The following is a 13,830-nucleotide window of genomic DNA, read 5'->3' on the forward strand; positions in this document are numbered from 1 at the left end:
CTTTTAGGTGTACGCAGCAATGTATAGTAGGCGTCTTTCATCTACTTAATATTTTTTACCGAATTAGTTTATTTTCATAATCAATTTTTTGTTGATTTTCTTCCTTTAGACTTCGAAATTACTGTAAATTATGATGGAGTTGCCCTCATAAAGGAATACTACCTCATTATCTAAAATTCTTTATGAATATTGGTTCAAATGAAATCGATCACTGACAGAATATCGGAAACACAAATATCGTGTGGACAGAATATCATGTGGAAGTAATCAAGGACCAAAATATCGAGAAGGTAAGTGCATATAGGTAAGTATAGATTTACTGTTCTTAACTCCACATCTACGTACCTTGAAGATATATCTATTATCAAGGTACATATATGCAGAGTTATATATAGTAAACTTTCCTTACTTATAGAAACTTACCTTCACAATATTTTTGTTCCGATATTTTTGACACCACATTGTGTCCCACGATATTTGGGTTTCCGATATTCTGTCTAAATACCAATGAAATTATATTCGTTGACTGATACAACTTTTTGAATTTCTGGGCTGAGGTGTACTGGATGAGCTGCGAGTGTGGTTTACGTGTTGGAATAGTAAAGTGCTCTAGATCTGGATTCAAATGCATGGGCTGTGCGGTTTGTGGGTAGCAGCTTTAGAACGGAGGGGCATCTAGATCACTGGCCTTTGTGGAACGGATTCAGTATTTGACCTGTAAGAACAATGAGAGTCACATTTGAGATGCACTGGCTGACTGCTTGTGGCTTCCAGTACTGCACTAGTAAGGGTGATATAGGTCAGAAGTGAGGTGCATAGGCTGAGTTGCATTTGGCCCTTACTATTGGACTAGGTAGGTGCTGGATGACGGGGTTGAAGCGCATTGGCTGAGCTGTGAGTGGGTCTCTGTATTGGAATAGTAGTGATGGTGTGAGTTAGAACTGCTGTGCACTGGTGGAGCTGTGTGTGTGGGTCCCGCTACTGGAGTGGCATGGATGATGAAAGTCTGACTGAAGGTACATTGGCTGAGCTGTGCATGGGCATGGTATTGAAAGAATGGGGCTGATGGAGGTCAGGGCTGATGTGCATTGGCAGAGCAGTGAGCGGGTATCAATACTGGTTTATTAGGGAGTGAAAGGAGTTGGGGATTGATATGCTACTTGTGTTGGTTCCAACATTAAAACATTGGAATGTTGGGAGCTCCATTGAAGACGATGGAGAAGCTCTGGGCTTATAATGGCTGGTAGAGGCCCGGCTCACAACATTCCAATGTTTGTCTTCATTTTTCTTCCTTTCTAATTTTGAACATTCTGGCCTTTGTGGGTGGAATGTTCTATTAGCCTTATAGCCCTTCTGCCTCAGGCTAAACGCTTGTTAAATTACCTCTCCTTTGTTATAGCCCCTTACCTGCAGCTAGGGCCTATGACTTGGGTTTAGGGCCTTTAGCAACCGGTATAGCCCTCAGCAGTGGGCTCTACAGCTATATTAGAACATTGGAATGTTGGGAGCTCCATTGAAAACAATGGAGTGCTCCGGGCTTATAATGGCTGGTATAAGCCTGGAGCTCCAACATTCCAATGTTTCTTTGTTCACAGCTCTGGTTGTGAACAAAGGCTTCAGGGAGCCTGAGGGGATTCCAATCCCCCTACGCTCCCATAAGGCTTTGTTTTCTTTGTTAGAACATTCTGCCATCTAGTGGCAGAATGTTCTAATAGCCTTATAGCCATTCGTAGCTGGGCTATACCGGCTAATAAAGTCTCGCTCCCTTGTTAACGCTGGATAGGGCCTTTAATAGCCGGTATAGCCCTCTACGGCGTGCTATAAGGCTACATTAGAAAAGTCACCAGTACTGCTTCTTTGGATTGAGATATGTTTCTCCTTTTTACTTGCTTCTAGATTTTGATTGGTGATGTCGTAGAAGCCACCCTCTGTGGTCAGACCTTGGGCCAGGCCGGGAAGGAGACTGCCATCAAATATGACAAGTATTTCCCGTCCAACACTCTTACAGTGACCTTCAAGTCTGACTTCTCCAACCAGCAGCGGCACACCGGCTTTGCAGCATACTATGTGGCAGTGGGTAGGTGGCTCTCCAATAAGATGACTATCTCCTTCCAGGTTATCAGGGACACTTTCATGCGATCACCCAATGGACTCTGGGTATTTAGTCTTTCTTTTCTTTCATTGAACTAATTAAACTACTACAACTGAAAACAATGAATTGTAGGTGAAAAGGTCAGTATAGGAAACAGTGTCCGTAATTACCTGAATTCAAGAAGTCACCCTACCCTTCAGTGTGCTGTAGCAGAAAATGCATCTAGTGGCCTATACGCCCTGGGCACGCCCCTTCCTAATAATGACTCACAAACCCTATTTTGCAAGTGGGTAACAGGTTAGCAATTCACAAAATAAGGTTTGATGCATGCTACAACCCTTTTTAGCGGTGGCAAATGGCCCGAATCTCCATTTGCAACCACTATAAACTGTCGTAGATGTAGCCCTTTGAGTGCGGGGCACAGTCCACCACCAGTTCTCCAGTAGAAACATTTCCCTTACCTCTCTTTCCACTTCAGGTAGAGAGTAGGTGGTTGTTGGTTTAAGACACCAAGGGGCATATTATCAAGGGCCTTAACGCCGCTTTAGCAGGACTTTTTCCCACTAAAGCGGCAATAATTTCATCGCCCTATTAGCAAGCTGTCGCTAACAGCAGTTAGCGACAGTTTGTAGGCAATAGCGACCGATTCGGGGCCTGCTTTGCATGTCAGCGATATTTATCGCTAATGACATGCAAAGTGGGCGTACCCAACCTGTTAGTGACTGAAAGCAGTCGCTAACATCGCTATCGCCTATTATGAACGCAGGCACAGCAATAACAAAATTTGTGCTAAGCGCGAATATTGCCAAAAACTAACGCCTGCTCAGACCACTTCTTAACCTGTACATCCAATGGGAGTTGGATATTCAGGTTAAGACCCTATTGGCGTTAATGATTGAATATCGCCCGATTTCCAGCGATATTCACGCATTGAGCCGCTATCGCCGGATATTTTATCGCATTTAAGATAAACGTTGCTAATAGCACGTTATCTCTGCGATAAAATCCGGCGATGCGCGGCGATAAAAAAATTATCGCTAAGCTCATTTACCGATAAATATCGCTAGTTGTTGATAATATGCCCCCAAGTTTGGTGGATAAAAAAAGTAGTTATGAGCCTACTAGAGGTCTAAAGCACAAACAAGCAAAAATAGTGATGTCACATCAAAGAGGGACACCCCTTCACGTCTCTAAGCAGTTGAGCGTATAAGGCTAGCTCTGCCCAAATGTACCCAACATTTATAAATTTTTTTATTTAATAAATCAAAGGAGGATACAGTTGACAGAAACAGAAACTTCAGTTAATGGAGCTGGCAGGAGCATGACTTTTGTCTAGGAGGAGTGCATGGAGACCTTGAAAAAGATACAGCAAAGGATCTCCCACATGCCGAGTTAGCTCCATGGAGAATTCTTGCTTTGCTGTGCCAGGCATGAAAGTGAGGCGGCGAACGTGAGATGTGGCACATGAGACCGAGACGCGAGACTGAGACGTGAGAAGGACCACATGGCATGGTTTAACATAGGCATACAAAATGGATGCAAATTAGGCAACATGGCGTTCAGTAACTTTGCTAAATAAACACAAAAATCACACAAATTCACAGTACTACATGGCATTGTCTGTCACTTTTTACCCATCCCCATCATCTCTCCTCTTTCCCTCTTTTTCTGTCTTTCCTCCTTTTCTCTCCCAGCCTCCCTCTGCTTGGTTATTCCCTGCCTTGCTCATTTGTTCACACTCTCTTTTGCTACTTCTCTTCATTATCTTTAGTTTTGGTTGAGTTACATCATTTGGAGATCTAATAACAAAGGGACCTGAGTGCGGCAGGCAGAATTGCTGACTTTGTAACTAGCCAAGAGAGTAACAAAAGCATCATCATTCAGGAATAGGGGTTAGCTTTCTCAGCACAATAAAAAGAGTTTTAATATTTTAATTGGTGGGGCTCCTGGAAAGAAAATGTGGCTGCACAATAAAAGCATTCATTCATTTCATTTAATAAAACTTTATTCAAATCTTTTTTCCCCCGATCCATACAAGTACATACATTCATTTTAACTTACTATTAATTCATGTTATATGTTACACTATATAATAGTTAAGACTTCATTTGTACACATCACCTTATTATCCCATTTAATAATTTTACTTTTCGATCAAAGGGCATCCTTCAATCAACTTCATAGACTAAGTGGTCTAAATGTGCAAGAGATTTCCTTCTTTGCATAGCCCTGCTGATAAAACCACCAACAGCACAACAGGCTATTTAATTTTAATACATTTCATGGCACCCTATAAAAATTGGCCTTCATTTTTGTTCCTAATATCTCAATAAAATTCACAAAACAACATAAGTTACATAATGGACTGATTTGCTTTCCCATCACATGGACATTTATAAACGATTTTCTGCCATTTTTCACGTTTTGGAAAAGCCACCAGTTCATGGACTGTGCCCAAACTCAGTCTTGTCACATAAAATCTATCCTTAGTATTTGTAACTTTGACCAAATAGTTTGGTAGACCAGTTGACTCGATATGGGCCATGTATCTCGATACACTAGTTTTTTCCTCACCCTTTCTAGCCCTCTCTTGGCTTAGTTTCTCCATTTACAATTTTTTTATTTATCTTTTACCTAATTGCAAGATTATCTATGTTCTTTAGCACTTTATCCATGTATGCTTGCCATGGGATTTTGTTAGTGTGTTCCAAAGTTAAGCAATCCCTAATTATGTCCCCTGTAAACTTTGGTCCACATATGGGGCATCCAGCTCTTTAAGCAAGATGTATGTAGTGGTAGATCTTGGTACGGCCAGCGTACAACAGAAATAATTATTTTCAAAGGATTGCATTGTATTAAGGTTGGCATTACCCCACACTATAGAGCCATAGGTTGCTACTGATAGGCAATTACGGCCATATCCTTTAAGCCTATCACAGATAGGTTTGCTACCTATCTTGTTGCCAAATCTGAAAATTGCCTCCAGGGTTCTAATGAATTTAAGTCTGGACTGGTCTAAGTGAGGAGTCAAATTACTGTTAAAATAAAATAAAATACCTAGGTATGAGAAATTCTGGACTTCTGTTAACTTATATGAAGTGATGCATTCATTCATTTGGGTTCTGGAGTAGCGTGCTACTTGCTGCAAAGCACTTCAAAGCCTCATCAGGTGTAGTAAGAGCTATATAAATACACTTGCAATACAATGACAATACAAGTAGGTACATTTGTGGTGCTTGTGATAGTGACCTTGGCATGTAAACCCTTAACACTAAAGAGCCACTGTATTGCTTGCACCATAAGAAAGGGGAGTGAACCCCCAGGTACAGGCTGGATGTTAATGTTAATATATAACTTATAAAGCACTAGAATTGCACCTAAAGGGGTTTATCAGCAGTAAAGAAAGGTACAGTCAAGACACAGAGCACCATCCTTAAAACATCCTGAAACTGACAAAATGAGAACAAGTGCAGAGTGAAGGATTGTTCCAGTAAAATGGCACCACATAGGAAAAAGACCTTCCCCCACATCTCGTCAAACAAATTCAGGAGACAGACAGTAGGACTTTGGCCCACATGCATCAACAATACCATTTGCGATTCCTTATTAGCGAAAAATAAGGATTTGCTAATAAGGAATAGTATAAGGCTATGCATGTATAAATCGCAAAAAAAATAGCGATTTCTAAGCATTCCTTAATTGCGACTCGCAAATTGCGAGTCGCAATTAAGGAATACTTCCCCATTCATTCCTATGGGCCTAGAGGCCCATAGGAATGAATGGGAAGACATTCTCAATTTGCGATTCTCAATTAGAGAATCGCAAATTGAGAATGCAATTTCAAGGGTGCCAGCGTGTCAAAAGGACACCCTGTTGCGCCCCTGAAATCTGCATATGAGTTCATCTTGCACACACACATGCCCCAGGGCATGTGTGTGTGTAAAATGGAACTTTGAAAAATTCACTTTAGTGCATTTTTCAAATTTTTTGCAAATTGCCATGAAGTTCAACTTCATGGTAATTTGCTCCCCCTGTTAGCGAAATCGCTATTTTTTTTACTTTAATGCATTGCATTTAAGGAATCTCAGTTGGAGATTCCTTAAATGCAATCGCAATTTAAGTAATCGCAATTTTGCGATTTTTGCATTTGGACTGATGCATCCCAAATGCAAAAATACCGGTCGCAGAGGGGCAGATTCTGAGAATCTGCCCGTTTGTGACCGGTTTTTCCTTTGATGCAGAAAGTAAGTCCCTGGTAGGGCAGTTGCGTTTTAGTCTCTGGGCTGGGCTAAATAGGAGGAAGGAAGATGTCCTATCCACAGCAAGGAGATTAGACCAGGGCACTCAGATTCTGACTGGTCTCTAGAATCTGGAATGATTTGGTAAAGTGTGCATTATTGTCTTTTTCAAGTTGTTACCTGGCTACCAGGAGGTCTGCTTCTATAAACTGGCTGCTTGAAGGCTCCTTCTGTATTGTGGGTTCTGTTTCATAATAAACCCCAGCATGTGACCCACAGCATGCACAGTTTACAATGTCTGTAATGTCCCTGGATCAGATGAATCAAGTAGGGGTGGAGGGGGAAGGTATTCATATAGGTAGGTTGTGTAATGTTTGAGACTGGTTCCTCGATTACACATAGAGAACCTACACTTGATTAGACAGATGATATTTTTGGTACCATTATCTAGGACACGGAGGGCCCGATTCACAGAACTAACTTAAGACAAAATCCTAAACTTACTACTTTTGGTATTCACAGACTTTAGGATTTTGTCTTAAGACAGACTTAAGACAGACTTAAGACAGACTTAAGACAAAATCCTAACTTAAGTTTGTCTTAAGGCAAACTTAAGATAAAATCCTATCTTCTGTGAATACCAAAAGTAGTAAGTTTAGGATTTCGTCTTAAGTTAGTTCTGTGAATCGGGCCCAGTATTTCCGTCATATGATATTTTTGCTAATAATATCCTAATTTACAACTTAACAGCAATCCCAATGCTCCCATTGTGAAGGTTTATTGCACATGACTCATTGGCTGCATGAAATGTAAATAGAGTCTTGTGAATATGGTTGATAGCCCAGCAGAGTGAAATAATTCAAACATTTAATCTATTTTGTTGAAAGTTGTCGAAACAACGTTTTCAAAGCAGTAAAACATAAACAAGCCACACTGTCCATGATAAGGTCCAAATGTGTTTTTTTTCCATCCATTCGTCCATTTGTGCATGAACAGGGTTTAAATGTCCCTTGTTATGTTTGACAATTACAGCATTCTTGGCTTTTAAGTTTTGTATTCTAGAACTTGTAGTCTTGGTTTTAATTTTCCAAGTATGGGTTTACAAATTCTTGCATGCAAAATGGTTTTGACAAAAAATCCAGGACTATCTCAAGGAATCACAGATGTCCCTTAACCATATGATAGCTATGGGGGGATGCATATGTGATTGTGAATGAGTTGTTTGTTCTTTTATCATAGGTAACTTTGTGTAGTCTTGTACATGGGTGTGCATATGTGCCTGTGGGTGTTCTAGTTCTAGTTCAGGAATCTTTATTCGGATTCCTTGAATCCATAAAAGCACATAACAACAAATGAAAATATTATATGATACAAATATACAAATTTCAGTCAAACAAAGCAAATTCCTGATTATAAAATAGAGAATAGTCAAGGATTGTCCATCATTTTTTGCGCGACAGATTATTTCTTCATTATTCAGGGAAAGCAGTAATTGATAAGATTCCCCCATAGTAATTGGTCTGTGTTTTTAAAAAAAGAGGGATTAAAAACCATTTAATGTATTTTAAGTTATATTTACAAGTAAAAAAGAAATGCAGATCAGTTTGTGCACTCACTCCATCACAAGGGCATTTTATATTATCACCTATTGACAGATAGCCTAGGGGAAAATTCAACAGGAATATTATGGTCCAAGACCTCAATCGGAACAATAAACTTCGTTCCCAATTTGTCATTGGCAACGTGAGATATAATGGCAGAATTTGACTGAGTGTTTCCCAGCCCATATAAATAAGGCCTGTGGGTGTTCTCATTGTGTCTGCATGTGTGTTGATCCAAGTGCACATAGAATCCTACAGCCAGTTTGTTCTTCCAGTCTCTGTGCATGTGTTTCCTGTATGGGAGCAGAATTCCAAAGCCACACATATCTGCTTTGTCAATGGTTGTTCCACCTTTACTTGCCCATAGTTTGATTTATGACTTTTATTCTGTCTGCTGTAGATGTGAATGAGTGTGAGGAACAGCTGGAGGATGCCTGCAGTCACTTCTGCAACAACTACATTGGAGGTTACTTCTGCTCCTGCCCCCCAGAATACTTCCTACATGACGATAACCGGACTTGCGGAGGTGAGACCCCACACACTGTACCCCATCTTTACTCTGAGGGTGATGTCCCACTCTGCTCTGATGAAGCAATGAAACTTGGAGGCACCTTTCCTACTACACATTTAGTGCCACCTTTGAAATGCAGTTTTTCCTATCGGGTTTCCTTTTCTTGTACTTCAGATGTTATGTTAAATGTTAATATTAAAATATGTATATACTAGCAGCCCGCCCCGACCTTGTCCGGGAGCAATCAGGCTTCCCCGACATAGCAGCCCGTCCCGAAATGAGTGTTCAAGGCCCCCGCCCGCCCCGTCCCCCGCCATGAGTGTTCAGGGCCCCCGCCCGCCCCGTCCCCCGTCTGCCCGGACACCTGCCTGCCCCGACATTGTCCGTGGGTCCCCCGGAGCCTTACCTCTGCCACCGCTCCTCCCCCGCGCTCCTCAGTTAACCACGCTCCTCAGTTCACCGCTCAGCTCCTCACCGCCTGTCCGCCGATCGTCACCGCTCCTTCCCGCTTGTCCGCCGCTCCTTCCCGCGCCATGTCCGCCGCTCCTCCTTGCGCTCCTGGACGCTGCTCCTCCCCGCGCTCCTGACATCAGCACGCAGGTCGCGGACGGCGCTTCTTCCATGGGACAACTTTTTTTTTTTTTGCTAATTTTTTTTAATAACTTATATTTTTTTACTTTATATAGCCAATGTCCATCTGAACACCCTGACGATTACAACGATGTATCGGGTGTGTGGATTGGCGCTGTGGTTCCCGAGTTTACCTGCCTCAAAGGTTCAAAGTTCTTCCTTTATAATAGTAGTATAGATTATAAAGAGAGAAGTGCTAAACTTTGTCCCCCAAACAGCGTTACCGTAGTACAGTGGCTATTACCAGTAGAGTACAGTACATTAAAGGTGTGTCCTTTACAAAAGCAATATGTATACTACTATTATAAAGAGAGAAGTGCTAAACTTTGTCCCCCAAACAGCGTTAGCAATATGTATACTACTATTATAAAGAGAGAAGTGCTAAACTTTGTCCCCCAAACAGCGTTGGTACGGGCTCGTAGCAGTTAATGTTATCTTTTGTGGTTTGTGAATTAATTGTAATTTTTGTTTGAAGCGAACAGTGGTTTTATGGAAAGCTCCGTGAATGAGCATCAATGACGTGTCTTTCTTTAACTATAATGATCCTTATTTAAATTGGGAGCCCCCTTATTGAAGCTTTCATGTAGTGCAAATTGTGGAAGTCTGTCCGCCTTTGCGTAGCAATTACAGCAAGGCCTCTGATGTATGTTGTGTGAAAGTGTTTATTTATTGTTTATGCTGCAATGCCACAGAAGAGTGAACGTGTTTGTTTTTATTGTTTAAACAATGGGCGCACTTATTAAAGCAGTGATTGTGCTTTTTGAATCAAGTTTGAGGCTTGTTGTGACCTAATTGTGGCACCGGAAAGCGGCGTCAATTACCATGCCTCTTCGGTAATGTAAATGATGCTTATTCAATCGCGCAAATAAGGACTCTCACACAACTCTGAATATAGCATAAAAGGTCACCTTTATTACCAGGACAGCCAAAGACAGACCCGCAACATACTTTTCCAAACCAAGCTTTTGCTTTTATTTTTCTCCAAATGTTTTTCATATAAACATTTCCTTTTCCAATTCTTTATTACCCAATAACCATAACTTGTTTCCATACCATCCGTATGTTTTCCTTCTTCTTTCCATTTCTTCCCAAACCTACCCTCCCGAGCCCTCCCCCTTAGAGAAAGGATGAATCCGCTCTAGATTATCCAATCCCCTTCACACCCGCCGACAAAACAACAAAAGAATCTGCCTGCGGTGTCCTGAGGTGACATCCTGACAATTTTGTCATGTAACCAGAATAGTTATTCATCTCTGTATTTATTTAATTATTGCTGACATACTGCATTTCTTTTCTTTTTTTATCACGTAACAACAAGAACACGGGACATTTGACATAAAACACCCTACCCTTGAATTTTGCAACCAGGGTGGGTGGGTGGGTCAAAAGCGACACCACCGCTCCTCTCACTCGCTCCGAGTGACGTCAGCCCTCCCTCCCCACCCTTCACTTGGACCTAACCCCTCCCACCACCCAATCAGGCTGCGTGAGGTCGTCCCTCGCGCGAAATACCCCAGGGGGACATTGGCTTTGCCAAGTGCCCCTGGGGGCCCATCGCGCAAATAAGGACTCTCACACAACTCTGAATATAGCATAAAAGGTCACCTTTATTACCAGGACAGCCAAAGACAGACCCACAACATACTTTTCCAAACCAAGCTTTTGCTTTTATTTTTCTCCAAACGTTTTTCATATAAACATTTCCTTTTCCAATGCTTTATTACCCAATAACCATAACTTGTTTCCATACCATCCGTATGTTTTCCTTCTTCTTTCCATTTCTTCCCAAACCTACCCTCCCGAGCCCTCCCCCTTAGAGAAAGGATGAATCCGCTCTAGATTATCCAATCCCCTTCACACACGCCACCCAGGAAAACTCCCGAGTTTTCCTGCCCCACCCAAAAACCTCCCTCTGTCGTCAGAAATGGACCGCTCAAGTCAGTATACCAATCACAGTAAAGGAAAACACTTCTTTTTTTTAATTTTTTTTTATAGAACATCCCTTCATTTTCCTTTTGGTTTGGAGCACCACAAATCAACACACCACAGATTGGCTAAGGTGTCTCTGAGTTCCATCAGATAATAAGACTGACCCATCTGCGAGAGATGAACCCCATCATTCCTCAACAAATGCAGCATTTCCTTGTTAAAATGCTCATGTGCAATGACCGTGATGCCCATTGCCACACAGTACGTTTTCAAAGCCTTATTAACTTTCTTGCGGGCCCGTTCCACCGCTGCCTGAACCCTAGCTCCTTTCCACTGGCTCCTGAACAAAAATTCCGTCCACACTACCCTGGTCCCCTCCCATCTGTCTTTGATCACCGCCAAATCAAGTTTCATTTGCTTGATTAAAGCTAGTCCCGACCATTCAACCAGATCATTTTCACCTAAGTGCAGGATCAGCAAGTCTGGAATGCCCCATGCTTCAGCCATTTTGTTTAAAACCTGGAACAACTCCCCCCATTTCATCCCCCCAACACCTTTCCAAATCACCTCATGTTCATTACCATACAATCCCAGACCTCTCCCACACAGCTGCTGTTCAGCAAAGTTCGCCGCCCACTTTACTATTGAATGGCCGACAATCCCGGTCCTCTTTTTCCGAGGAAAATCCGCCACTCGACCTGTGGTGGAAAAGTAACATTAACCAACCAAAAACCTTTTTTTGTGCAACATTTTTTTTTTTTTTTTTACAACCTAACATATTTAAAACAACAATTTGACTTCCATCGTCCAAATCGCTGCAACTCCTCTTTCCCCCAACCCAACCTCGCTGCTTCAGTAGCTGCACCGATTCTGAACGAATGCGTCCCAAAACTGTGCGGAGTTTCCCCCACCAATACCAACGCCTTCCTTAAAACCGCTAAAAATTGAAAACAAGTCAATTATGTTTTGTTCTTATGGCAAAATATCCCACCCTCTTGGAATACCCCCGACTCAACAAATGCCTCCCACTCCCCCACCGGGCAGCAACCCCCAACCCCGCTCCTACCAAGTCGCACCAACATCCCTTTCCCTTTCTGGTCTGTCTTTGACTGCTTCAATGTAATTTGCAATACTCCCATACCCAGAATTTCAATATCAGATGTCTGTATCCCCTCCTGATTTCGCAAACCCAATAATTCTGATATCCTAAATGCACCAAAGAACAACCATACCATACATAACTTGAATCGAAACCATTCCCACTCATCATAACAGCACGCGGGCAAGACGCCCAACAATTTTTGTAACAATGCAAATGTAATGAGATTTCTCAACTTTTTCGCCTGCCCAAATGACCTCCCAAAACCTTTCAACATTTTTTGTAAACGGAAACCCATTCGAACCTCACACCCCAAAACCAGTTGACTATAAAATGAAATCCCAACGACCCAGCCGCGTCAGAGAATACCTGCACTGGCCAGACCGTGTCTTCTGTCACAAAATTGACGGACACACCATTGAACTCGCCCAAAAATCGCAACCATATGCTCAAATCCTCCTTAATTTTCGATGTCAAACGGATGTGATGGTGTGGCAAGCCTGCCCCAGCCATAGCAAAGCCCAAACGCCTACAAAAGGTCCTGCCTGCCCTGACAACTCGACATGCAAAATTCACGTATCCCATAAGCCTCTGGACTTGCCGCAACTGCACTTTTTTGGCTCCCAACATTTCCTGAAGAAAAAGCCTGATCTCCTGCACTTTCGCTCTAGGCAATCTGGCCACCATTTCTTTTGAATCTATCTCAATGCCCAAAAAGGTCAACATGGACGTTGGCCCTTCCGTTTTGTCTACCACCAACGGCACACCAAACTCCCTTGCCACCTCCTTAAAACATGCCAAAACTTTGGCACACTGCTACGTATCCGCTTTGCCCACAAACAAAAATCAACCAAGTAGTGACATACCGCCACGTGTCCTGAACGCTGGACTAAACACCACTCCAAAAATGTACTAAAGGTTTCGAACAGTGAGCAAGAGATAGGACAGCCTATGGGTAGCACCCGATCCACATAGTAATCTCCTTCAAAATCCCCAAAACAACTTGGCCGCTCCTTCCAAATCCGGATACCTCTCCAAAGAACTCAACATGGCCTGCAACCTAATTGGGGTAGGCGCCTTTTGGCATAAGAGGCGGCACTGATCCTCGCCCCCCCCTCTGACCTCTACCATGATCTCCGGGGTGCTGGTTGGGAAAGCACTGAAAGATGGCATGTCTGCCCCCGCACTGAGCGCATTCATGCTTGAATTTACAATACTGGCGCACACAGGAACCTCTATTAAAGCTCCAACATGCTCCAGTTGTGGGCAGCTGACCTCCTCCGACACCACCCGCCCCCATTGTGGCGGGACGCTGAGAAAAGGGCCGGTAAGGAATCGGCAACCCACTTGCTGTATGTATCGTGTTCGCAGAAGAATGACCCGACAACCACTGCAACCACAACTCCTGATCAACCTCCCCCCATGGTTTGTCGTGAAATAAACTCATTCTCGCCCGAAACTCCTCATCGTAGTTCAACCACGCATATCCCCCCGCCTGCAAATGCGCCCTCCTAATGACATCCAAGTATTTAAACAACGAAACCGCCCTCTCAGGGTAACGTTCGCAATAAACGCTGGCATAAATAAGGAACGCCGCTGTCCAATTTTCTATTGTTTTTGGCACTTTGGGGCGACGGGACAATTCAGCTTCCTCCTCTTTAGACCCTTCCTTTGCCTGTAAATCCCTATGAAGTAAACGGAAAACATCCACGTACTCATGGTTCCAAATA

The 13,830-nt window shown here is 42.8% G+C and overlaps 1 protein-coding gene across 1 annotated transcript in view; it reads left to right on the top strand.

Moving 5' to 3' along the window:
- The window catches only part of LOC144768088 (complement C1s subcomponent-like), a 118,494-nt gene that overhangs the window by 44,677 nt on the left and 59,987 nt on the right, over positions 1-13,830 (top strand). The window contains exons 4-5 of the mRNA XM_078651474.1: positions 1,897-2,077; positions 8,332-8,457. Of these exons, the coding sequence (XP_078507600.1) occupies positions 1,897-2,077; positions 8,332-8,457 (307 nt within the window). The remainder of the gene's footprint in view (positions 1-1,896; positions 2,078-8,331; positions 8,458-13,830) is intronic.

This window comes from Lissotriton helveticus, chromosome 7 (assembly GCF_964261635.1).
Source record: "Lissotriton helveticus chromosome 7, aLisHel1.1, whole genome shotgun sequence".
NCBI lineage: Eukaryota > Metazoa > Chordata > Amphibia > Caudata > Salamandridae > Lissotriton > Lissotriton helveticus.